Source organism: Engystomops pustulosus, chromosome 8 (assembly GCF_040894005.1).
Source record: "Engystomops pustulosus chromosome 8, aEngPut4.maternal, whole genome shotgun sequence".
NCBI classification, from domain to species: domain Eukaryota; kingdom Metazoa; phylum Chordata; class Amphibia; order Anura; family Leptodactylidae; genus Engystomops; species Engystomops pustulosus.
Genome location: NC_092418.1, coordinates 98,720,515 through 98,748,318, shown reverse-complemented (window position 1 = coordinate 98,748,318; position 27,804 = coordinate 98,720,515). Strand labels below are relative to the sequence as shown.

The 27,804-nt window shown below is 44.9% G+C and overlaps 1 protein-coding gene across 5 annotated transcripts in view; it reads right to left on the bottom strand.

Annotated features, from left to right (window-relative positions):
- Positions 1–27,804, bottom strand: part of CCDC148 (coiled-coil domain containing 148) — a 120,413-nt gene that overhangs the window by 81,936 nt on the left and 10,673 nt on the right. For all 5 annotated transcript variants that reach the window (XR_011849459.1, XM_072121966.1, XM_072121965.1 and 2 more), the window contains exons 2-3: positions 24,812–24,876; positions 16,125–16,246 (exon numbers count right to left, since the gene is read on the bottom strand). Coding sequence is in view for 4 of the 5 variants with exons in the window: in XM_072121968.1 (XP_071978069.1) it covers positions 16,125–16,246; positions 24,812–24,876 (187 nt within the window). In the remaining variant the exon portion in view is untranslated. The remainder of the gene's footprint in view (positions 1–16,124; positions 16,247–24,811; positions 24,877–27,804) is intronic.

Below are 27,804 nucleotides of genomic sequence, written 5' to 3'. Positions count from 1 at the left end.
GCTGGGAATAGGAGAAAATCTGTATCTGGGTAAGTAATTGGCTTAGTGATAGAAAACAGAGGGTGGTCATTAATGGCACATTCTCAGATTGGGTTGATGTTACCAGTGGAGTGCCACAGGGGTCAGTATTGGGGCCACTTCTTTTTAATATTTTTATTAATGACCTTGTAGTGGGTTTACACAGTCAAGTTTCAATATTTGCAGATGATACTAAGCTGTGTAAAGTAATAAATACTGAGGTCGATAATTTAGCATTACAGAGGGATTTGTGGAAGCTTGAGGGATGGGCAGAGAAATGGTTGATGAGGTTTAATGTAGATAAATGTAAAGTTATGCACTTGGGCCATGGAAACAAAAAGTATAATTATGTTCTAAACGGTCAATTACTTAGTAAAACTGAAGCTGAAAAGGACTTGGGGGTATTGGTGGATGGTAAACTTAATTTTAGTGACCAGAGCCAGGCGGCTGCTGCTAAAGCAAATAAAATAATGGGATGTATCAAGAGAGGAATAGATTCTCATGATAAAGACATAGTTTTGCCCTTATACAAATCCCTGGTCAGACCACACATGGAATATTGTGTACAGTTTTGGGCACCAGTATATAAAAAGGATATAGTAGAGCTGGAACGGGTGCAGAGGAGAGCAACCAGGATTATTAGGGGAATGGGGGGACTAGAATACACTGACAGATTACAAAATTTGGGATTATTCAGTATAGAAAAAAGACGACTGAGGGGAGACCTCATTACAATGTACAAATACCTGAACGGACAGTACAAGGATCTCTCCAAAGATCTTTTTATACCTAGGCCTGTGACCAGGACAAGGGGGCATCCTCTACGCCTAGAGGAGAGGCGATTCTACCATCACCATAGACAAAGGTTCTTTACTGTAAGAGCAGTGAGATTATGGGACTCTCTGCCGCAGGAGGTTGTAATGGCGGACTCTATGTACATGTTCAAGAGAGGCCTGGATGCCTTTCTGGAGAGAAAAAATATCACGGGTTATGGGGATAAAACATTTATTTAATTCTTGAAGGTTGGACTTGATGGACTTGCGTCTCCTTCCAGCATTATATACTATGATACTATGATACTTTTGACACCCCTATACAGGCGGTCCCCTACTTAAGAACACTCGACTTACATATGACCCCTAGTTACAAACAGACCTCTGGATATTGGTAATTTACTGTACTTTAGCCTTAGGCTACAATAAACAGCTGTAACAGTTATCACAGGCGTCTGTAATGAAGCTTCATTGTTACTCCTGGTTCTTATGACAATCCAACATTTTTAAAATCCAGTTGTCAAAGAGACCAAAAAAGTTCTGGCTGGGATTACAATGATAATCTATACAGTTCCGACTTGCATACAAATTCAACTTAAGAACAAACCTACAGACCCTATCTTGTATGTAACCCGGGGACTGCCTGTAGTAGGCTTTATAGCTCATATAAACCATGGTTTTCATATTATGTTAAAAATACAGATACAACCAATCAAATACTGAGGAGGAACGTGGATCTTTATCTGCAGATTGCATTCCCCACTAAAGTGGGGCACATTTACTTAACCAGTCTCGCAGAGTTCACGAAAGTGCATTGTCCGACTATCCTGCACTCTTCCGCGATTCACTAACATCATGCGCCCGATATCCTGCATGTGTCGCTTACCTGCTCAGGTCCCCGGAGTTCACCTTCCTCTTCCTGGTGCATGTAAGTGCATTGTCTTACGACACAAATTGAAAGTTAAATCCCGCGCTCAGTCCGAATCAGTCAGATCGTCCCACGGCCCGCCCCCCGCCACACATGAAAGCAGCGCATGTGCGCCACAATCCAGTTGCATGCCGCACAATCCCAGCGCAAACCTTTGTTAAATACCTGTCACAGCCGTGCAAATCCCGAAAACCGTGAACAGTCCGACGGAAGTGCGTTCCGCGCCCCCTAGTAAATAAGCCCCAGTCTGTTTATATCCATGGCTGTAGAAAGATAGTGGCTTCTAGTGATGCCCTCCAAACATCCTCTAAAAGGGACTAATTTCAGACAAAAAGTGACTCTTCTCATTTGCCTATAACTTTAGTTGGTTATATCTTATAGGTATATGGGCGTCTTTTAACATAAAAGAGGGCGCTGGTAGTTTAGTGGGTTAAGATCTGGTGACAGTGTCCCTTTAAGGACTTATTGTAATGTCATGTGGATATATATATATCAGGTGGTACGTATAGCGGTTACAGCTATGTATGGCTGCCACGCTTGGGTCCTTCTGTAAATAGAAAACTTATTCTAAAATTGACAATCCCATAGGGAGCTACAGCATAATGATGGCTGGAAGCCAAAAAATGACTGAACAGAAGGGAACGGGCTCTTCTGTGCAACTTGTTTGGGTCTGGGTAGATTCTATATAAAGCACCTGTACACTTCTTCCTATAGTTATACAGCACAAACTGAATTTTGGAAAGAATCCAGGCATAACAAGCAGCAGCAGACAGAAAATGTATGTTCCTAGTCTGGCATCTCCATATAACCATCCTTCAGCTATAGCGGAGCCTAATATACAGTGTTTTATAGAGCGCAGCCTGGAACGTCCTCCCTTATAATTCATCAAACATTTGTGGATCTTATTAAAAGGCATCTGTAATATATTCCCCATATTCATCCTGTGTAGCGCCGGGCAGAGAACAGAAATCCTTTCATCTCCTTTCCTAATTTCACCATGTCAAATTCATTTTTAATGATCCGCACTTTACGTGGAAAATCAGCTTTTTTTCGATTTCACAAAAGGCTCATTTCTAGGGGGATTATGTGCCAGTCATTCCGCTTCATTAGAAAGTATTCTTCACAGGTGAAGAGGCAGAGGTAAAAAAAAACCCGCACAAATGATGGCGCCCCACGAGACAGACCGGTGACGTTTTATTAGAGCGCGGCTATAAACCCATCTCGTTGTTTTATATTGAGTTCATGGATTTTATTATATTAGCTCATCTTCTAAAACAAATGTATACCTCCATTATATAAGATGGATGTCATCCCCCTATAGGCAAGATCGGGACCCTAGCAGGGCCGGCTCCAGGTTTCAGTAGGCCCCTGGGCGACAGAGCCTCAGAGGGCCCCTTTGTAGTGAACTCACATGGCGGCATTAAAAATTCTGAAACTAAAACAGTCTCCTGTTTCCTAAAATATTCCCTAGTTTATCATCCCAAACAGCCCCCACATGGTAATTTTATATACAGCCCCCTCATGGTTATTTTATATACAGCCCCCTCATGGTTATTTTATACACACCCCACTCATGGTTATTTTATATACAGGCCCCTCATGGTTATTTTATATATAGCCCCCCTCACACCCTATGGATTAACTAGATACAGCCCCCCTCACCCCATCGATTCCTTAAGTACAGCCTTGTGTGCCCCCCCCCCCCCCCCCAGAAACTCTGGGCCCCAGCTCTGGGTACAGTTAACCCCTTCCCATCAGTTCCCTTTTTCATTTTTGCGTTTCCTTTTTTTTTTCTCCCCTCCTTTAAAAACCCATAACTTTTTAATTTTTCTGTGTGCAGAGCTGAATGAGGGTTTGTTTAATTGCAAAATAATTTGTTCTTCCCAGTAATGGTCTTTAATGAGACACTCCAGTAGTAGCAGATTCATTGAATTACACCTTGTGCTGGGCCTGAAGGGAGGAGCAGGACTCCAGGTTCTAGGAATACAATGAAAATGAGTCCTGCTCCTCCCCTTAGGCCCTGCACCATGTACTATACAATGAATTAGATTTGGCTGTAGTGTTCCTTTATTATAGCATGCCGTGTACCGGGAAGCTGGAAAAAAAATTCCAATAGTGGTGACATTTACAAAGAAAACCCACATTTGCACCATTTTCATGTGGGCCATGCTTTTAGGACTTGATTCCAACATTTGGGTTTACCATCGTCAATAACCGGTTTTTTAGCTTGATAAATCGGGACTTTTGGGATGCGGCGTTACCCAATATATCTATATCAGTTATATGGAAAGGGGTGTGAGGTTTTTTAAGAACCCCTGGGTACTTTAAACCTAGGGGATCTGATCACTCCTGTCATGTTGCCATGTACTGCAATACATGGCAGGTGGATGCCAGATTTGCACATCAGAGACAGACAGTATTTGCAGATATGGGCAAATGTACGGCTCTGGATCGCTGCGTCCCGATGAAGCCACAAGGGCTATAATCCCTGCCAAGGAAGCTTTGCTGGTGACATTTAAAGGGTTATCACCCACAATCGGTGCCAGCATTGATCACAGGTGTTAGCCATGAGTGTTTGCTAAAATTTGGCGCACTTTGCACAACTTGACAGATAAGACAATTGTTGGATATACACCAGAAAACTGACTTAACTATACTGTTACATTCACCACCATGTTATGCTGTTAAGCAATAACTTTCTAAACATGTCCATGTTAAAATCTTCCCATTATTTGTAACCCAGTGTGATATTCACAACTTGGCTGTCATTGTCAGTTTTGGGAGAAGAGTTTTCCAGTGTTGCGCCATGTGATCCAGCAAAACAAAAAAAGCTGTATATAACCAGATATAGCTCCACCAATAGCTCTTAGCTAAATTCCAGTGAATGAGGATGATCAGCAATACCAGGCACATCCTGGTGGCAACGATGGCGCTGTTTCTGAAAAATGAAGGCCATGGTTTCTAATCCAATACAAATCCATTAATGTTTTCTATTTCCTGATACATTCAATTTTCTCAATGGAATTCTTCCTTTTACAATGTGCTAAGTGATGGCTGGAAGGATGAAATAAAAGTGAAATCCGCAGGTGTTTGTCCCGATGTGCACTTCCTTGTGTGTAGAACAGCTGGCAAGGTGTTCACAGGATCTCAGTTTCCTGGCGAGTGTGTTTTTTGTCAAGCGCTGAAAAGACACTATACATCCCACCGTGTAATTGGAAACTGACGTGATCCTGGCACGCCTGCCTGAGACACACAAGAAAGATGATACTGATGTAATGGGAACTGCTCCATGGCGGCATCTGGCACTTAGAATGAATCTTAGTGTTTTCTTTTACAATCTTCAGAGAGATGGGGAGAAGAAAATCACTTGAGCTCAGGGTCAGCCGTGGTCTGTCTTCTCACATCATCCCTCTATGCATGTAGTATATGCAGCTGGTACGCCAAAGGAGCTACGAGGGTGATGAAGGAAGAAGATATCGGACAATACGGTTATGTAATTATGGTAAACAGAGCTATATTACACCATAAAGGCACTGTTCAGAATGAGAAAAACATGGCTGCTTGTGTGTTGGCATGCTTCATGACAGGACTCCAAACATCATAGCTATATATGCGATGCAAGGAGTCTGTGCTTCCCCGTGGATCAACAGCACCGAACTATAATCATAATTACAGGTCAGAAGGTTTTTGTGGTGGCTCCTTGCATCACATATCACTAGGATGCTGGGAGTTCTATCCCTGCACAGTATTCAGCACACGGAATCCAGCTGGGTTTCACGGGTCGAGTATCTTCATGTGTTTTAATCCTTAGCTGCCATTCCATACACAATGGGGGGAATTTATAAAGACTGGTGCATCACGTTACGGCCTCCTAGGAAATCCCCACCACACACGTGTGTTGGAAGATAAGCCGGATAACGCTGGACCTTGCGTAGAATTCATTGAATTCCAGAGCAGAACTTGCATGGTAACATATGGAATGCAAACAACTGACCACGGAGCGGTTGTTTGCGGCCCAAGAATATATGCAATGGGAGCACTCACCGGAGTGACAAGACTGCTTCATACTTTTGCTTACCTGAGTGCCAGAAATTGGGCCCCCGCTGATGTAATATTCATTACCAATTCTAAGGGTAGGGGATCAATAAATACATGGAATACCCCTTTAGGCCCCTTGCGCACAAACATGTGGAGGACCAATATCTGACTACACAGCTCATGGCTGGATATCAGTTTTGGTGCAGTGAGCACACGTTGGCTCATTGAACCGTGACCACGCACAGGAAAATATTTCACCGTACTACAGCGTTAGCTTCTAGCTTCTTCTGTGTGCGGCTGTATGCTCCTAGGCGAGTATAAGTGGGTGTGCATGGGGCCTCAAGTCGTAAAAAAAAGATTGTGTGGAAGTAAAAAAGATCACTAGGCCTCTTTCACACAAATGTATGATTTCTCCAGTCCTGTATTTGGTGCCGAATGAATCAGTTTACACGTGCCATTTATCCTCTGTATGTGCACGATGTAACCGTATACGTATAAAATACGGTGGGCTGGCAAATGATGGCTGACTATTGGTTGGCTGACAGAATGTCCCTCCCACTGGTTCTGATCTCCCTGCATCCTGCACGTAAGTACAGCAGCACAACGTGTATTTTAAACATTAACATAGACTTTTATAGGGCTTACGAAATTGAGAAAATAGACATCAGCAATAGACATGCTTGATATTTTTCACGGTACGGCACGGTGGATAATATGGCCATGTAAATAACGGCCATATTGCCCACTGAAATGAATGTGGTCGTGTGCTACCTGTATGAAAAGGGTACGGTATAGACAGCATTTGGCCGTTTTCATATGTTTGTGTGAAAGAAACCTAAAACCACTTGCACACAAGCGTACAGCCAGCGCTGGGGAGAGGAAGGGAAAGCACTACTCACCCCTCCCATCTTCACAGAGAAGTAAATGGCCGACGGCATACGACGGACAGATAAAGGACTTGTCCTATATTTTTCCGTTCACGGATATGGTGCAGTAAGTGTACACCCCACTGTGTCCAGGCGCTATGGGTATCCACGGGGACCTATTTCCAGCTGCAAATTGCAAAATGGGCAGAAAACCCTATGGAAATATTGTTTACCGTCACCGGCTGCCGACCAAATGTGAGAGACATGGCTAATTACTGCGATCCCCAATTATAGCGCAAGGTCACACTGGTGACTCAGGATGTAATTCTCTTGTCTATACAGACTTTTCATTCTGAGTTCTCTGTCCTAGTCTGGAGTCTTCATTTCCTTTGAAGAGAAATAACATAAGACAGAACCAGGACAGGACGACCTCATCTGTGCAGTATATTCTGTACATTAATTAGAGGATGTATCTCAGTAGCGCACTGGAGGGACATCCAGGCCACCATCCAAATAAAATGATACACGTGTCCTCTATTCAGTTCTGTTATGCTTCATCTCTTTCCAGTGTTTAAAGGGTCTTCTAAAGTTTAGAAGTTATGTCTTATCCACAGGACAGGGCACAACAAGGTGATCGGTGAGGGTCCGATTGTTGGGGCCCTTATCATTCACGAGAACAGAACTGAACGGAATCTGGAGAATGGGGATCATGTTCTGACAAATGTTTGGGAGTGTTGAAAATATACAATCACATTACCTGCTTATCTCCGACTGCTCCCATATACAATGAATGTAGCGGTAGGGCGGATGCTCATGCTGCTGCTCCACCAGTCAGAGAGTACTATGTAAGTACCAGAAGTAGGACCCTCGGCAATCACCTTGTTATCCTCTATACCAGTGATGGCGATCCTTTTGGAGACAGAGTGCCCAACCTACAACCAAAACCTACTTTTACGTCACAAAGTGCCAACATGACAATTTAAGCAGTAACCTATTGATCCCAGCTGTCCCACAAGTTACGATCGTGTTGGCATCCTGAGGACACCAATACAATAGAAAAAATAAGGAGAAATTTGGATTATAGCGTCCTTCCAGGGTTCCCTGAAGAGGAAGAATCAGGGGACCCAAAGCAGGAGCTCCAATGATAATTCATCTCTGTCCACACCTTCTCACAGCCTGTAGTCCTGGCAGCCAAAAATAGCACTGAGCATGGCATGTCAAATGTCTTGAAGCCTTGAGTCACGTCTAGCAAATTCTGTGCTGGGGTGAAGGCCTGGGTGCCCACAGAAAGGGCTCTGAGTGCCACCTCTGGCACCCGTGCCATAGGTTCGCCACCACTGGGCTATACAGTGGAAGGGAATTACTTAGAAACTTGGGATAAACGGTGTAAGAATTTGTCAATAAGCATGGGAAGTGTAGAGAAACCTGGGCCACCAGCTAAACAAAGTGTATGGCCAACTAAACCAAGTGGAAGAGCCACGGCCTCCACTAAGAAACTCTATGCCCCTGACTGGTTATTCTCCCACGCACAATATTTTACTATCTTATACTACAATACTATATCACATTCTTACAAATATTTATATATCATTATTATACATAATCGAAAGTTTAGTGCAATAATGTGTTACATTGATAACAAAGCCAATGTTCTGCACCGGCCATCACAATGGGGGTCATTTACTAAGGGCCCGATTCGCATTTTCCCGACGTGTTACCCGAATATTTCCGATTTGCACCGATTTTCCCTGAATTGCCCCGGGATTTTGGTGCACGCGATCGGATTGTGGCGCATCGGCGCCGGCATGCACGCGACGGAAATCGGGGGGCGTGGCGGAAAAAACGCCGCATTTAAAAAAAGAAATGTGTCGCTTGGGACGCGCTTACCTTCACTTGGTCCGGCCCGGTGAACTCCAGCGCGTTCAGATGCTTTTCAGCGCAGCAGCACCACCTGGCGGACGGCGGAGGAACTACCTTGATGAATCCCGGCCGGACCTGTATCCAGTGCAGAGAACGCGCCGCTGGATCGTGAACGGACCGGGTAAGTAAATCTGCCCCAATGCGCTGATCTCAATCATACTGAATAATTATGGGCAAAGCTGAAAAGGCAACGTGGGAGCAAGGCGGCTACAAGCAGGGCTACAAAAGTTCTCTAAGAGGAACGGGCCCAGATTCTTAAAAACTATTGAAGCTGCAGTCACATGCTGCTTTTCTAGTGAAACGCATGTGATTGTTTACCGATCGCACGCGCTACTCTGCAAACGCAAATGCACGTCTGCACATCTGACAAAAAAAAAAAACGGCCATGAAGAAACCCATAGAAGACAAGTCCCAGTATTCCCCCCCTGTTGACGGCTCTTGAGCAGAAAATCCTTTCTTTAAAAGTTTGCAAAAGTATTGAAGACTCGCTGCCAGATTCCGCTAACCAGTCTGTAATATATTCTCAAGGGGATGAATAATAATGAGCGATTTTACATGAGCGGACACTCACACCTGTTTGGTTCTAGTTCTCTCCGGATATTAAGATTTCCTACATTGTAATAAGAGAAGGAATAAAATGAAAGTGTTAAACCTCGTCACATATTAGAGATGATTAAATATGTAGGAAGCGTTTGCACAGTCTTTGATGTGCAGTTTACATAAGCGGCTTCCATTCTCAGCAGGATACTCGGCACGGATCTACAATATCTCTACCACCAAATAATAAAAAGAAGCAGTGATTTATTGTAAAAGCAAATAACCGGTTGCTTTGGGCTACAAAACATGTGGTCCTTGTTCTGTATTATTAAATTAAGAGAATTACAGAAGCAGCGATATCAATGGGAAATCTTCAACCTTTCATTTGAATTACAGCAAAACTGCAGTAACTTGGTTCGGCCACAACACACAGACCGGCGCTGTCTGCTTCCTGTTCCATTCTCTAGTATCAGCTGATGTGTTATTTGAGCTGACACTAGAAGCATACAAAGGGGACACACTGCAGCTTAAAGGTGACTGGATGTACATGGGTCTTATAAATCTAGAATATGACCGTACTGCAGAAATAATACATGTTAGTGATCTTCCTTAACCCCTAAGGGTTTTTTGCACTCATTATTCTTTTGTCCGTGTACAGAGCTGTGTGAGGGCTTATTTTCTGTGCAACAAATTTAACTTTTCCGTGACGTTATTTATTATTCCATGCCGTGTACTGGGAAACTGGAAAAAAAATTCCAAAATGTGCTTAAATTAACATAAAAATGCACATTTGCGTCACTTAATTGTGGGCTCAGTTTCTACGACTTTCACTGTGCGCTCGAAATAACACCTCTGCTTTATTCTTTGGTTTGGTGCTTCACTTTCGCTCTACTATTTATTAGATTTTTCATGTGATGTAAAATGGTGTAAAAGTAACATTTCAGACGTGACGTGTGACTGTACCCTCAAGTTTTCTATAGCAGGACAGCAAGCAGAGCTCTAGAAAATGGTGAGGAATATCAATTAATAGCTTAAAGTGGATAACCCTTTTAAATTTTACCCGAGGGATAGTGATTGGATTTCCCTAGACAAATCTGTATTCCATAAAAATGAATATTTGTCAGTATCAATGTCAGTATCTGAGAAATGTAACAATATTATTTGAGGACTTGTAAAGTACTTACTACTTGGAAAGACTTACTAAAGTAAGCAGCTCCGAGCGCTACCCCATTATTAGAAGTGTTAAACCGCCAGATTTATTGGAACATTCTGATAAAGCTAGCGAATACCGCACTACAAAGCGCTCAGAACGGCGGACCAAGCTTACAGCAGCCCAGCGTATTCATGAGGGGGCGGTCCGAGGCGCTCTCCTCTCCTCTGCTTCTACCCCTCCCATGCCATAGGCCTGCGGTGACCGCCAGGCTTCATGCGTCCCGCCCCCTCATGAATACGCCGGTCCGCTGTAAGCTCGGTCGGGCGTTCTGAGGTTATGGGACTGCAGTGTTCTCTAGCTTATTGTTATCGTTATGTTGCGATAAAGCTAGTATTTGGACACTGCTATTACTGGGGTAGGGCTAGGAGCTGCTTACTTTAGTACTTTTTTTAGGGTGACAGGTTCTCTTAAAATCACGACTATCAAAGTGATAGTTTTCCTTTAACAAGAATAAATCTTTATTTCTATAGCGCCGTCTTATTTTGCTGCACTTTACAGATCATGGGGGACAAATACAAACAAAATCAAACATTACAGAGTAATAACCTTGTGAGGAATGAGAGTCCTGCTGGCGAGAGCTTACAGCGTATAAGGAAACAACACTTCTCTCTGCTGACACAACATTGCTCCGTTCCGGTCTCTGTTTACTGTTCGATATTATATTGGGCACAATGGGGCACATTTGCTAACCCGGTCCAGTCGCGATCCCGCAGCACGTTGTCCGACAAGGATTCGGATCTGCCGGGATTCACTAAGGTGCGCCCGATATCCAGCAGGTGTCGCTGCTGCGCCGAGTTCACCTGCTTCTTCCTGGTGCATGTAAGTGCTGATCTTGCGACACAATTTTGTTTTTTAAATTCTGCGGGTTTTCCGAATCCGTCCGACGGCCACGCCCCACGATTTCTGTGGCGTGAAAGCCAGCACCAATGTGCCACAATCCGATAGTGTGTGCCAAACTCCCGGGGCAATTAGGTGCAAAACGGAAATATTCGGGAAACCCGTCGAAAGTGCGGCGCTCGGACCCTTTGTAAATGAGCCCTATTGACTGGCAAATGCAGTCATCGGGTAGTCCGTATTTATGAATGATTAGAAAATAGTAAAGAGTGTGATGAGGGTAATGCAGCCTATTAGTCCAATGAGTCATATCCAACACATTTAGCAGGATGGGGATTTACGATCTGATGACAAGGACACATCTAGAAAATTTCTCACGACGACTCTCTGCAAAGATATAACTATACTGTAGTGTAACCAATGCAGCTGTCAAAGACATCACTGACTGCTGATGACACCCGGATCAGCGTGTACATCACATGTAGCCTTCATACTACTGTGGACGGCCAGGAATGACTGATCGATGTGACATCCGAATGTTTCGGACTCCTGAGATGTAGTCACACACATGGTGGAGGAAATGCAAATCTGTTTTCCAGGATGGGTGAGGGTGGTGGCACAGGTTAGCTTTTTGAACCCGTTTTTAGTCCATTTTTAAACAGTCCGCTAAAAAACGCATCAGTTTTTTACCGTTTTTGTCCGTTTTTCCCAATTATCAATTAAGAAAATTGGGAAAAAATTTCAAAAACGGATGCATTTTTTAACAGAATGCTTAAAAACGGCCTAAAAACGGGTTCAAAACGCCACCGTCAAAAGTAGATGGCGACGTCACATCACGTTCCGCTAATTTCTTTGCAGCTTTGTTTTCAGGCTTCGTGTTTCTGCAGTTTCCTTATTAAACACAACTGATCACAGCCAAAAATCTGAGAAGGGTTTGACATTTTGCTTTGATTGTATGGAGTGGGTTGTGGACGTCGCAGATGATGTGTAGCTATAGGATGGCAACCACAAGCTGTATTTTACTGTTAACAAACTACACTGGCGCGGCGCTCAGGATCACTCGGCTGCCGGGTTTAATGAACTTTCTGAACGGCGCACTAGACGGATGGGTTTTAGTAAGTGGTTTATGGCCAAGAAGAATAATAAAGAGAATCTAGCAGCTAAATATTTGGCTAAAATAATAAAGTTAGGAAGAATTTAAAAAAAAAATCTGTGGTTGCAGGAAACTTTATTGTTTCCCTATGGTTAAAAATTGCCAACATTTGACATCAGGGCTCTAAGACCCGGCCTCCACTATGGCCTCTGTCCTCCAGCAGATCCTTAAAGAAAATCTACCATCAAAATCCATCATGATAAATCAGGAACATTGCTCATAGATCCAGGCACCGTGACTGTGGTAATCTTCTTATATTTATTCTCAATGGCCTCCTTCCTTCTAAAATCAACTTAAACAACTAAAGTAGAATTATGCTGGAGGGGGCGTTACCGTAGGCCCTCTGTGCTGAAGCTACATAGGGCGTGATATAGTCTCACCCTCCTCCCTGTTTTCTCAGCACCTGTATAGCACCTGCTGTAATCTCACACAGTGAGAGGCGGAAGTACTCCTGAACAGTGTAACAGCCTGTGAAGCTGCACCACAGAGGGACTGTGGTTAGCACCCAGAGCCCTTCTGGCTCATGATTATAATTTTTAAAGTTGATGTTTGAAGGAAGGAGGCCATACATAACAAATCTAATTAGATTACCACAGTCACGGTGCCTGGATTAAGTGTCTCTGGTTTATCATGATGGATTTTGATGGTAGATTTCCTTTAAAAGGTCACTTCGCACACATGTCTATTTGTATCCTTAAATTCATAGAATTATAAATTCTTTCTTTTTTCTAAGGCGTAAGTAGATCAAACCTCTACAGTCACCTTGAACAGCAGCTCAATGGCTTCTTAGAGAGAAACTAACACCATATTTTGACTAAGAAATCTCATTGGGGCTTATTTGCTAAGGATCTGCGGTTCGCATTTCTGTCAGACTTCCCGACGTTTTCGGGGATTACACGGCTGGGACAGGAATTTAGAAGGGGATTGTGTCGCACGCGATCAGATTTTGGCACAATCGCGCTGGCTCTTGGTCCTGATTCGGACTGAGCGCAGGATTTAACTTTAAAATTGTGCCGCAAGACCAAGCATTTACATGCACTGGGGAAGAAGAAGGTGATCTCCGGCGGACCTGAGCGGGGAAGCGACACATGCAGGATATCGGGCGCATGATCTTAGTGAATTACCTATCCTCGGACAGGTAAGTAAATGTGCCCCAATGACTCAACCCGAACATGAACTGGTGTCCCATTCATACTGAGAACAGAGTCAGAAGTCCCAGGACACCCTTTTATTTCAGAAACAAAAGGGAAAATGAAATATTTAAATTCCCCAGTAAGTAATGGGGGAGGGGGACCTATCTTTTGGTCTATGCTAGAGTATTGAAAGCCGCCATATTGGACAAGGGCAAGTTTTTCCAGTTGGAAGGTCATAGCAAAGAGATTCTACATAGTTTCATGATGTTTCATAATGATTGGATCAGGCGCTTTCAGCTCTGAGTTCAGCACCAAGGACCCCACATCACATAGCTGTACATCACAGGGAAAGTTCCTGGTTGTTGTTACAACTTTCTCTATTGATGACTTTTTTTAATATTACAAATCTAATTGGAGAATTTGACAATTCTGGTCTTTTATATGTTACGTGATCTTTTTCACATTGAAAAAAAAAAAACTCGATCCAATATGGTGGCTTTCAAAAAGGAATGAATATTCTGGATATAACCTAAAAGATAGGCCCCTCACCCATTACTTTCTGGGGTATCAGATATGTCATTTTCACTTTTGTTTCTGCAATTAAAGGGTTTCCTGGGACTTCTGGGACTTTCCTGGGACTTGGTGCAGTGCTGTGTTTGGGGAGTAGTAAAGAGACTGTAGAGTCTCTGTAGTAGGGTCTCGGTAGGGTCTCAAGATGTTGGACCCTCCACCAATTTGACACTAATGACATATCCTAACAATAGGTCTTCAAAGTCTATGCCCTGGAATAGCCCTTTAAACATAAATGAATATACAGAATCGCTATTTGCATTATATGATGTATTGGGGTTAAACAGTGAAACAATAAACTGAATGTTATAATCCACCAATTAGTGAATGACTTCAGACAAATGACGACAATATGGCCCCCATTATCCATGTCCATTTTGGTGGAAATAATCCTGCACTGTATTTATAGCAGGTCTCCCTTCCCCTAATGATTTAACCCCTTCCCTTATAAGTGCGCTGTAGTTTGCTGCCCATAAACGCTGGTTCTATCAGCATATGGTATAATCACTGCCTGAGGATTAGGAAGAGTAATGGGTAAATATCCCCATTTCTGCAAAGCAGGAGGTGCGAGCGCTGAGCTGTGCTAAAGTGGATGAAATTACAAATCTGTGCAGGGAGCCCAGGGCCAAAACCTCCCAGGACCTGCATGTGACATTGACACATGGACATGCGCTCTGTAAGGGAGGACTGGTAATTCTGCTCTCATAAAGCGGTGTCCTAGATGCAATGAAGGACAACGTGGCGAGGAGACCTGACGCTACGGAGAATATTAATGCACACTAAATCTGAAATGTATCACATTTACACGCATAATAATTCAGCATCTTAATAATATAATGGCTTAGTGTGACCATGGATAGGACCCCATGTGCGATTTATTTAGAGGGTCATCGCATTGTTAGATGTAACACATTTGTTCCATAAAACACTGAATAACGCTTGCCTTTACGCTGTATAGATAATATTCTTTTACATAGCAGGCTGCAACCCAGTGTATAATAATATGCATGTCCACCTAAGAACCTAAATGGGGGACACCCTGCAGACCCTCAGATAAATAAGGTGTACCCCACTTGTCAGGACATAATCCTTGCAGTATATGGTACTATAGCTGGGAGGACTCCTATCGCAAGGAAAGTAAAAAGAGATTTTCAGCTTCCAGAAGGGGAAGGAGATGGATATAAACCAGATCCTGCCCCAGTGAGCACAGTTTTTCAGGAGAACCAAACAGACTAGATTTATATATACTTTTGTAAGAACAGAAGGGACTCTGTGCTCTGTGTAGCGGCCGTGTGGAAGTACAATAGCTCTCCAGGAGGTGCTGAAAACCGGAAGGTGTTGAATCCCACTAATCGGATACCCAAAGTTACAGAAACAGTGTAATTCTTTCTCCTGCACTTTCCGTAACTATAATTCACCTACATAAACAGCATAGAATAGCCATATTTAGGGGAAGATTAAGTGACCTCATCCAGATATAAGATTTTTTGTAATGGTTTGACATTTACCGCCTACATACGGTACCATAATCAAGTTTCTTGGGAAAGGAGGATGGGTCCCCTTCCACTTCTGCAGTTTGAGGAGCTTCAAAGGCCCTTCAAAGGTCCTGGATGTGCTCATGTATATATGTGGGTCAAGAGCTGGCACAAATATATGAGGATTTCATTGCCCACTCTTTATTATCTCTGCAGAGTAGTATCAATCTTAGTGCACTGTTTAGGCCCCCTAAATGCCTTGGGCCCCAGACTGTCGACCAAACCGACCCTATTACAATCAGCTGTTAAACGCAATCACCTGTTTCCGGAACGATGACCACCTCACTGTGGTAATGGTAGGGCAATACTCATCTCAGCAGTGAATAGGTGAGATAAGAGTACCCCATAGCATCTGCCCCCTGGAGTCTATTGAGTGGTACAGCTCTCTCTCTCTCTCTGTAATATATATATATATATATATATAGCAGCTGTCCATCACTATGTAAGTAAGATCTCTTACTTTCCAGTTTTCCAAGATCAGGCAGCTAAGAATGTTATTCTGCCTGGAAAGGGAAACCTGATGGCAAATAACAGGAGTAAGAACATTGGCTTCTGTTTTGTGAAATAAAGCGAATGTTATATACATTGCCGAGGAGGGATTTGTACCTTTAATTGGATGCTGGAGGAGGCCAGTTTCTTGGCTTCGGTTAGTGCGTGCAGTTGCTGATAGTCTACAGGTCTGTATTTCGAGCTGCCAAATCCATTCTTCATGCGAACCACTAAATCTCCTGGTCCAAGGAAATAAACAGAAACAACAAACAGAAGACACATTAAAGCAGGCTTTTAGCTTAAAGGAGGTGTCACAGCCAAAAGCATTCATCACAAATTCACAGAATGGGTATCAAACACAAGATTGATGGGCGCGTTAATGTTGCGCTCCCAGACAATGGCCAGAATGGGGGCCCCAAATATTTGAGGTTGAGGGACAAGCCTGAGTGAGTTTTCATGTTCTGGATATTGATGTGGGTTCTAGCAGTAGTAAACCCACCCTACTTCCATTTATGACCTACCAGGTGGAGCTTTGCAGTTTATGTAACTTCCATAGTAGCTAATGAGAGTTGTGTCAACAATGTAGAAGAGTATGCTACTCTGTGGGGCACATTTACTAAGGGTCCGAACGCCGCACTTTCGTCGGGTTTCGCAATTATTTCCGTTTTGCGCTAAATTCCCCAGGTTTTCTTGCGCACGCATTCGGATTGTGGCGATTCGGCGCCGTCTTGCATGCCACAGACATCGGGGGCGTGGCCGTTGTACAACCTGACGGATTCGAATAAACAGCGGAATTTAAAAACGGAATTGTGTTGCAAGACCAAGCACTCACATGCACCGGGAAGAAGAAGGTAAACTCCGGCGGACCTCGGCGCAGAAGCGACACCTGCAGGAACTCAGGTGCACGATCTTAGTGAATCGAGGCAGACCCGAATCCACGTCGCGACAGGGACAGGTAAGTAAATCTGCCCCTGTGTCTGCAATTGTGTGTCCACTTTCATGCATTTTAAAGAAAATCAACTATCAAAATATGGCATGATAAAAAAGAATGGCTATAGGAAGCATTACCAGAGCCCCTCTGTGCTGTAGCTTCACAGGCTGTTACACTGTGCAGCAGCACTTTCCCTAGTCCACTGTGCGAGATTACATCAGGCAGAGGTAGGTGGGAAGCACTGAGAAAGAAGGGGGCGGGGAGGGGGAGACAGTGTAACAGTCTGTAAAGACAAATCACGGATGGGCTAGGGTAGCCCTTCTGTCTCGTTAGCATACAGTAAATATCAAAGATGAATTTTAGAAGGGAGAAGGCCATGGATAACACATATAAGAAGATGACCACAGTCCCGGTGTCTGGATCTATGAGTAATGTCCCTGGTTTATCATGATGGATTTTGATGGCAGATTTCCTTTAATGCAGAAGCTACCATCTTTTATGTTACATAAGGAAGGGATCATCTGATAAAGGAGCAGTAGTTCCCCATAGCTAATACGATAATATATAATAGTAATGGAAGCATTGGGTCACCTATTACATATGAGTTTGTTAGGCAGCGGGTTTGGATGACGTTTTCCTCGTGTTCCCTTACATGATGATGTGGTGACGCCCATGTATCCCTCCCTATAATAGTGTTTTTCATTTTGTAGCACTGACATTTAAAGGTCTCAGTAATAGCGCTAATGTGAATTTCTTGTGACGTCTTCCGCTAACATTACAGAGTCCTTGGGGTCCGCGGTTGAACAGCTCTGCTGTACGGATACTAATCCTGCTGAGATGGGGAATATCTATCATTGCGAGACTGCCAGAGATATAATCCTGCTGAATCATCTAACAATATGAAATGCTTGAAAAGCGGATGCCTGGAAGACTGTAATCACGTCAACTATTTCTCTACCTAAAGAGTTAAATTCTGTCCTGATCTTTTATTTTTGGCCTTAAACGTTAAACTTTTCTGTGTTTCAAGTAGTTCAGTAATAAAAAGAAAATGTGGATATTATATCAAGTTATGATTTTAAAGGAATATGCTGGGGCAAAGACCAGATACCAAGCTCCAGGCTTCTCTGCAGTCTCATGGACCTTGGACTTTGTATATAAGATGGCGGCTGATGGTTCAAGCAGAAGAATTTTTATTTATTTATTAATAATTAATTAAGTTATTTTATACTGTTCCCTTATAAAGAATGGTTGGACCATTATACAAGCTCTTATACCTCTTGTGTCACCCCCTCATCTTCATAGACTGTGAGCTCTTGTGTCACCTCCTCATCCTCATAGACTGTAAGCTCTTGTGTCACCCCCTCATCCTCATAGACTGTAAGCTCTTGTGTCCCCCTCATCCTCATAGACTGTAAGCTCTTGTGTCACCCTCATCTTCATAGACTGTGAGCTCTTGTGTCACCTCCTCATCCTCATAGACTGTAAGCTCTTGTGTCACCCCCCTCATCCTCATAGACTGTAAGTTCTTGTGTCAGCCCTCATGCTCATAGACTGTAAGCTCTTGTGTCACCTCCTCATCCTCATAGACTGTAAGCTCTTGTGTCACCCCTTCATTCTCATAGACTGTAAGCTCTTGTGTCACCCCCTCATCCTCATAGACTGTAAGCTCTTGTGTCATCCCCTCATCCTCATAGACTGTAAGCTCTTGTGTCACCCCTCATCATCATAGACTGTAAGCTCTTGTGTCAACTCCTCATCCTCATAGACTGTAAGCTCTTGTGTCACCCCTTCATTCTCATAGACTGTAAGCTCTTGTATCACCCTCTCATCCTCATAGACTGTAAGCTCTTGTGTCACCTCCTCATCCTCATAGACTGTAAGCTCTTGTGTCACCTCCTCATCCTCATAGACTGTAAGCTCTTGTATCACCCTCTCATCCTCATAGACTGTAAGCTCTTGTGTCACCTCCTCATCCTCATAGACTGTAAGCTCTTGTATCACCCCCTCATCCTCATAGACTGTAAGCTCTTGTGTCAACCCCCTCATCCTCATAGACTGTAAGCTCTTGTGTCACCCCTCATCCTCATAGACTGTAAGCTCTTGTGTCACCCCCTCATCCTAATAGACTGTAAGCTCTTGTGTCTCCCCTCATCCTCATAGACTGTAAGCTCTTGTGTCACCCCCCTCATCCTCATAGACTGTAAGCTCTTGTGTCCCCCCTCATCCTCATAGACTGTAAGCTCTTGTGTCCCCCCTCATCCTTATAGACTGTAAGCTCTTGTGTCCCCCCTCATCCTCATAGACTGTAAGCTCTTGTGTCACCCCCTCATCCTCATAGACTGTAAGCTCTCGTGTCCCCCCTCATCCTCATAGACTGTAAGCTCTTGTGTCACCCCCTCATCCTCATAGACTGTAAGCTCTTGTGTCACCCCCTCATCCTAATAGACTGTAAGCTCTTGTGTCACCTATCATCCTCATGGACAGTTAGCTCGTGTCACCCCCTCATCCTCATAGACTGTAAGCTCTTGTGTCACCCCCACATCCTAATAGACTGTAAGCTCTTGTGTCACCCCTCTCCTCCTCATAGACTGTAAGCTCTTGTGTCACCCCTCTCCTCCTTATAGACTGTAAGCTCTTGTGTCACCTATCATCCTCATGGACAGTTAGCTCTTGTGTCACCCCCTCAGCATGTTACCAGAACCCACCCATTCTGTAGTTCCATAGTCTCCATAGTTTCATAGTTACACTGTGAAGGAGCACTTCCCCCTCCCACTGTGTGGGATTACAGTAGATGGAAGTAATCTAAGTATTTGATTATATCTGTGTAAGGAGTTGAGCCGCTCACATTTTTCAGACTGTTATTTTGGTCACTTTGGATATTTTCAACCGTATGAACAAACCACACGAGGAGTAAATATTTATATTTTTATTTTTCTACTGTAGAAGGAAGATGGAAGGGGGAAACATTGGAACAGCCTGTGAAGCTGCAGCACAGAGGGCCCCTGGTAACGTCCTGAATCTATTAAGTGTCTAGTAAGTGTCCCTGGTTTATCATGATCGATCTTGATGGCAGATTTCCTTTAAGGGTAAGTGACCTGGGTCTCCACCATCAGTTTTTCTGGCATAACATAAAAGTAGCAAAACGTAGACTCTGTGCTATGCTGCATTTGAATACCACATACCCCTATCATAAAAAGTGTGTTTTGGGGGAGCAGGAGTAGGTAGCTGCCCATCAAATTTAATATAATTTGATAGTGTAATCGTCTCCAAGCTTGTACAGATTTCAGTTTCTGTTGCAGGATTGGGTGATAGAGGTGAAACTTTGCTTTGGCACCCAAGAAATCAAGACTGGTGTCACATGGATCTTTGTAACCAGGAATCACTGTGTGTGTGGCTCTGGCAGCAAGAATTTCCTGCCAGGTTTCCTGTAACCACTGTCAGTGTCGGACTGGCCCACCGGAGGACCAGAGGATCCTCCGGTGGGCCCTGGCTCAATCCAATACTGAACCCCAGAGGTCCATCTCAAAACACCACAATTTGGAGACTGCAAGAGTGTATTTCCTGGGGTAAAATGAACAGTGGGCCCCCAAATTGATTTTCTCTGGTGGGCCTAAGGAAACCCAGCCCGACACTGACCACTGATATGAATGGTGTATAATATGACGAGTTGTTTCCCTTCTGAAGCTGTGGTGTTATAGGCAGGTGTGGCCCTTTAACGTGTATTCTCGCTGCGCTGTCGATATGGGCCGAGAAGTTTTCTGTGCACATATTGACTGCAAGAACTAATGATCTGCTTGTATAGGAGTTTACACAACTGGGGTTACAAGGCGGCGGCGATCATTAGAGGCCTCGTCCTGCGCTTCGCCTTTCAAGTCTCCCTCTGAAGACGCTGGGCCGGGGACGGTGGATTGTGTTCAAAGAAAGTGAGAAAAAGAAGCAATGTTATTTTTATAGACTTGCTGCAAATATCAATCTTGTTACAGGCCGGAGGGACGAGCTCTTGGATAAAGCTGCCGCCATCAATCAATAAAGTTCCTAAAAAAAAAAGGGGGCCGAATGCTGAAACGGTTTACATGTACGCCTTTCACTATTCTCTACATGAGAGGTCTAAGATGTGGCTGCATTTAGGGACGTGTTTGTTTTATAGATGATACAATATTGGACCGCTCCACGCTCCCTAATGAACGATTCCTCGCCGAGCTGTTTGCTAAGCAACATCCGAAATATGCTTGGCCCATTGCTGAGCATCGCCAGTCACTGCCAGCGGGTGACATCTACTGATGTCCACAAGTGCTGACTGCTCATAGTGATGGCGTCCTCAATGCAGCACAAGAAAGGGAACAAGCACCAATGGAGGGGGGGCAGGCAGTCAACTAAGTATTTATATGTTTAAAGGGAACCTGTCAGGACTATTTGGGGCAGTAAACCACTAACAGGTCCAAATAGTTAAATACTTACACAAGTCCGCTACTGCTGATGCCTATTCGGTGGGTCAGTACAGGCAGGGTTCACTGGATCACTGGAGATAAGAATGATAAAGCCAAGCCGATAAGGAACCAATAGCCCTGACAGGTTCCCTTCCAAAGGTTGTGTCCAGTGTCTGACTGGGTTTCCTTAGGCCCACCAGAGAAAATCAATTTGGGGACCCCAGGAAATATACTCTTGCAGTCTCCAAATTGTGGTGTTTTCTGATGGACCTCTGGGATTCAGTATTGGGTTGAGCCAGGGCCCACCGGAGAATCCTCTGGTCCTCTGGTGGGCCAGTCCGACGCTGGTTGTGTGTGGGATTGTAACTCAGCTCTTTAACCCCATCACACCGATGTCCTTTTTCGTTTTATTTTTCCGTTTCCATATTTTGCTTCTCTTCTCTGAAAATCTATAACGTTCTTATTTTTCCATGTATGAAGCCTGCTTGGAGGGCTTGTTTTCTGCATTTCCTAGCGGTAGTATTTAATATTCTATGTACAAGGAAACAATTCCAAATAAGGCAAAATTGGCGCTCTAAATGACATTACCCCTCTATTCTCCGAGTGGATAACAAATTTATATACATTTTATTAGGTTTTCAATTGTACAAACAAAAAATTCGCCAAATAACTTTTTCATACTTTGGTTAATGGGGCTGTGTGAGGTGTCATTTTTTTTGTGGGACATGTCAAAAAGTGGCAATTCAGGGATTTGGCCGCTATTTTACATTACAAGGTTCACTGCCAGGAATTATCGTTTTAATATTTTGTTAGATCAGGTCTTTTTGGACCTGGCGATACCTAACATGTTTAAAAGTTATTTTGTTTATTTTATTTTTATACACTGTCTCCCCCTTGCTCCATCAGCACGGAAATTACAGTAGGAAGAGCTCACAGCACAAGTGCTGAGGGAGCAGAGAGAGACAGTGTAACAGCTTGTGAAGCTTTAGCAAGGAGGGGGGCCAAAAGCCCAAAAGATCTTCCAAAGCCTTTCTGGCTCATTAGCATAATTTTAAAAGTTGATTTTAGAAGGACGGAGGCCGTGGATAACAAGTATTAGAAGTTTACCGCAGTCATGGTGCCTGGATCAATGAGGAAGTGTCAAGATGGATTTTGATGGTAGATTTCCTTTAATCAGTGCGATGGTGTATATAGCCAGTCCTGCTCCCTGCCTGAGCAGTGATTGATAGCCTTTCCTGTAAGACTTTGTATGAGGTTAGAGCTGTCAATCACTGTGACTGGGGAAGCTGGCTCATAGGCTTTCTGTGGCAGGATGAGGAGAGATATATACATGGGAATCCTACATTAATTATCACGGTCTCCCTTGCTTTTTTATTCTTGGATGAGGGAGCTGGGGAGACTGAAAGAACTGATTTAATGCTGCGGTCACACGATAGATTTGAAATATGTTTTGAAGTGTATTTTGAGCAAATATAGAGTAACTTCTCACCAAAGAATACGCAGTTGGTTCTAAACGATTGTGTTCCGTAAGAAGCAACATGTGTTTTGCCTTTTAACATGCAATGCAAAGGGAAGAGCTATGATCTCTGATTGCAGGGGGGGCTGTACTGCAGGGGGAGGCTGTGCTGTGCTGCGGAGGGGGGGTCTGTGCTGTGCTGCGGGGGTTGGCTGTACTCTGCTGCAGTGGGGGAGCTGTGCTTTGCTGTGGGGGGCTATGCTCTCCTTGGGGGGGGGGCTGTGCTCTCCTTGGGGGGGGGGGCTGTGCTCTGCTGCAGGTGGGGGGGGGCTGTGCTCTCCTTGGGGGGGGGGCTGAGCTCTCCTTGGGGGGGGGCTGTGCTCTGCTGCGGGGGGCTGTGCTCTGCTGCGGGGGGGGGGGGCTGTGCTCTGCTGCGGGGGGGGGGGGGCTGTGCTCTGCTGCGGGTGGGGGGGCTGTGCTCTGCTGCGGGTGGGGGGGCTGTGCTCTCCTTGGGGGGGGGGCTGTGCTCTGCTGCAGGGTTGGGGCTGTGCTCTGCTGCAGGGAGGGGGGCTATGCTCTGCTGCAGGGAGGGGGGCTGTGCTCTGCTGCAGGGAGGGGGGCTGTGCTCTGCTGCAGGGAGGGGGGCTGTGCTCTGCTGCAGGGGGGGGGCTGTGCTCTGCTGCAGGGGTTGTGCTGTGCTCTGCTGCAGGGGGTGCTGTGCTCTGCTGCAGGGAGGGGGGCTGTGCTCTGCTGCAGGGGGGGGCTGTGCTCTGCTGCAGGGGTTGTGCTGTGCTCTCCTTTGGGGGGGCTGTGCTCTGCTGCAGGGGGGGCTGTGCTCTGCTGCAGGGGGGGGCTGTGCTCTGCTGCAGGGGGGGGCTGTGCTCTGCTGCAGGGGGGGGCTGTGCTTTGCTGCAGGGGGGGGGGCTGTGCTCTGCTGCAGGGGGGGGCTGTGCTCTGCTGCAGGGGGGGGCTGTGCTCTGCTGCAGGGGGGGGCTGTGCTCTGCTGCAGGGGGGGGGCTGTGCTCTGCTGCAGGAGGGGGCTGTGCTCTGCTGCAGGGGGAGGGCTGTGCTCTGCTGCGGGGGGAGGGCTGTGCTCTGCTGCGGGGGGAGGGCTGTGCTCTGCTGCGGGGGGAGGGCTGTGCTCTGCTGCGGGGGGCTGTGCTCTGCTGCGGGGGGCTGTGCTCTGCTGCGGGGGGGCTGTGCTCTGCTGCGGGGGGGCTGTGCTCTGCTGCGGGGGGGAGGGTGTCTCTGACTACCTCAGACACCCTGCAGGCATTGTAGCATTGTAGATCATAGCCATATCTGAACAAACCTTTACTAAAACATCCAATTACCTTTGTATCAGCCTTGTACCGCATACATTTAGAAGGAATAGTTTGACTCAAACACAAGGCTTCTTTAATGCAGTTTTTAGTTAAAATACAAAAAAAGAAACTTATTTGACCACATCGTCCAAGTGATAGCTGCCCGGCTGTGTCTTCTAATGCTCTCACTTGGCTGCAATTAGAATATGCCCAGCATCCTAAAACTGCCTTTCTGGGGAAAATCTGCGGTCTGAATGCAAGTAATCTCCATATTTAGGGCTATTTCACACAAGCTGTGGTCGGCCCATGATGATGCTGTGCCAAGGTCCCACCACATTGCCAAGGAAGGGATTCCTTGCATCATATTAATATATGATGCAAGGAATCCCTTCTTTCCAGCTAAACTGCGGCACAATTTTTCAAAGCTGAGCAGGAGTCATTGGGCATTGAAATTAGAGAGCACCAGACCTGGTGGTCATACCCATGATGCACCAAAATGCACATCCGCATAGGGATAAAGATTTTTCTGCAGTCAGATCATAGATTTATTCAAGAAAGGCAAGAACATAATGCAGGATAAGTGTTTAGTTTATATGTGTTTATAGTTTATATAAAAAATTATCTTAAAATGACTGTATTTGTTTTACATGAACCCCAGGAATACATGGAGGCTACACTATACTTACCATTGTCTCTGCTCCGGTTGGTGGTGATGAATGAGCGCACGTCTCTTCCAGTCATGTCTCTGCACCTAAATGAAAAGCGGAGATTAATAAAACATACACCGGGGAGCGATCCGCCACACATCACCATATCAAAAGCCGATGTCCTCCCACATCTATGGGCTCATTACATCAAACAAGAGCACGAGCAGCTAAATTATATGATATCATCTACACACAATCATTTCTACATCTTAATCTATAGAAAACACTCACTCGGCTTTGGGGGATGTCAGGAGAGAAGACATTGATAGGGCGTCTTCAAATAGTCTGATAGGGAGGAACCAGCTGTGACAGTGGTTTAAAGGGATAGTCCATATTCCACAATAACTCCGCATTACTGAGCAGGCCTGACAATGGGGTCTCTGCTTAGTCTGACATTGTGAGTACCAATTTGAGTACCAATTAGGTTCCCGAATATGGGGTAACATGTGCCAACTGTACACCAGTACATGATACTTTGCTTTGAAGTCAGTGCAGTGCCCGGGTTAGGGGTAGCACCAAAGCTATGCTCGGTCTGCCAGGCACCATCAAAGTGTCACCACGTTTTACATGATGGTATGGTGTGGTGCACCCCAATGGGAAATAAGTCTCTTAGTAAGTTTCTTAGTACCCTAGTTGCAGGCTAGGAGCCCAGGGTCTGTGACAGAGTATCCCTGTCTCAGCTTCTTCTTCTGGTTGCTCAGAAGAGAAATCTTCTCCGCCAAGCTCTGTTCCCTAACTGCAGACACTAAGGACTGGGACTATTCTCCTTATATACTTTCTACCACAGGAGGAGAGGTTACATTTAGGAACAAAAATAATCACAAAACGTTCTCCCATAGTTCTCCCCATAATACTCTATGGCAGCAAGTTGCTAAAGTGTAAACAACTTTCCAGACAGCACCTGTCATTCTAAAGGTTAGGGTGTCTGCTTGTCTGGTAAACAAGCCTGTTTGTCTTCTGCAAAACAATCTCTACTTTTAGCTGGAAAATTACTGACTTCTCTTAAGCTAGAGATACACAGTCAGTCTCTCAATGTTCATTAACCCTTTCTACTATACTACACAAATACAGTAATAATAAGCAATAATGTACATGACAATACAATAGATTCATGCAAGTAAAGTCTTGATGTACAATAAGTAAGAAGTACTGAGTTTGCATAGGGGAAACTACAAATGTCCAAAGTGCAATGCTCCTCTGATCCAGGGCACTTCCTCAGGCTGCCACTGCGGTCCTTAAAGGGGGTGGAAGAGGAAAACAAACAGCACTCTGTAGGACACCTCAGAATCTATGGGAAATAAGACCCGGACATGAACAGAGGTATTGAGTTTATCATCTGGTTCATAGATGTAGTAGTGGCCCAGGATTTTATATTTTTATGGTTTATTGGGGGAGATTTACAAAGCAAAATGTGGTCAAATTTACAAATTGCTCCAAAAAATTATCCACATAGCAGGAGCCATATTGATATGGGAAGTGTCCACTGCTTTAAAGGGGTTGTACCAAGTTTGATTGGTATCCCCTATTTACAGAATAGGGCACAACAATCTGATCGGTAAATGGTCTGACTGCTGGTTCCCCCACCAATCAAGAGAATGGAGAACCCAGAAGGGCGGGGCTTCCATCATACAGCAGCGGTGTATCATAAATCTCAGTGTGTGTGAGAGTGTGGGACATAGCAGAGTGCATTGCTTGGTCATTTTCAATGCTCCCATGGGAAATAATGGGACCCCCCCCCCCCTCCTTGTGATCATGAAGCCCTAGCAGACAGACCTCCTGTGGATAGGGAAAAACAATCAAACTTGGTACTTTCCCTTTAAGAGCGCTATGCGTTGGTAGCCACCTGCGGTGATCTTACACCTATAATGCTGGGATGGGTGGGTTTTATTTTACCAAACATGGGACCCGTACTCTAACCACTGCTCAAGGACACAGAGTAGTGGTTTAGTGGCCCCAAACCCTGTGCCAGGATCCCTTTAATGGGTTGACCTACAGGCTAGCTACCTATAGGTGTCACTACGCAGACAGACTTCTTCCATCAGACCAAACAAATTACTAAAGCTTTATGCAATGTGGGCACAGGCTGGAGAAAGAACTAGGCTCCAGACGTGTCATTGTCAGGCGGACTTGTCATTGTAACAAGTATATTGCAAGCAGCAGTAGGGGGCGCTAATGTTCGTATAGAGGTACATCCCCCATAGTATCAGACAAATATTTTAATAATTTTAGGATTTTCCATGTGATGCATATGGATGACCGTAATGAGATATTTGCATCTCAGCAGATTTCTATGATTGTACATCATGTGTAACCTGGAATGGTCATCGCAGACAACTAACAACCGCTCAAGTCTTACAGGACACAGTGTAGGTACCACCTATGCTCTGCGGCTTCCCTTGAAGACCCCTGACTTTGACCCATGTCTGTTTGTGCTTAGATTTATTCCAAGTATTTATGGTCCACAAATCATCCCCCCTGAGCGGTGGCTGTCCCTTCATGTATGAACAAGCAGCAGTAATGACTCCTCTTGCGGCGTAGTACTCTGCTATTATTCTATACAAAGGACTTCCAGGTGTTGTAAAACTACTAGTCCCAGCAAGTCCTGAGAGCTGCAGTCTGTGATCTGTCGTTTCACAGCAGGGAAAGAGCTGTGGGCTGTAATGGTGGAGAATCTGGTGCGTCCCTTTCACTACTCACTAGTAAAAATATCAGAGCACATTTACTAGGAATGGGGCAAACTGCACTGAATGCATTTTGCCAGTGTGGTGTGCAGGGGGCGCCAGATTCAGGATTCCTGCTGCATGTTCTTCATGAATCTGGTGCTCTTTTGTTGGACTTTCCAACGTTTTTGGGTTTTGCAGGGCTGTGACAGGTATTAAGCAATGGATTGTGTCGCACGTGATCGGATTTTTGCGCAGCTGCGCTGGCTTTCATGTTACACCCATCGGGGGGGAGGGGGTGGGGCGGACCAT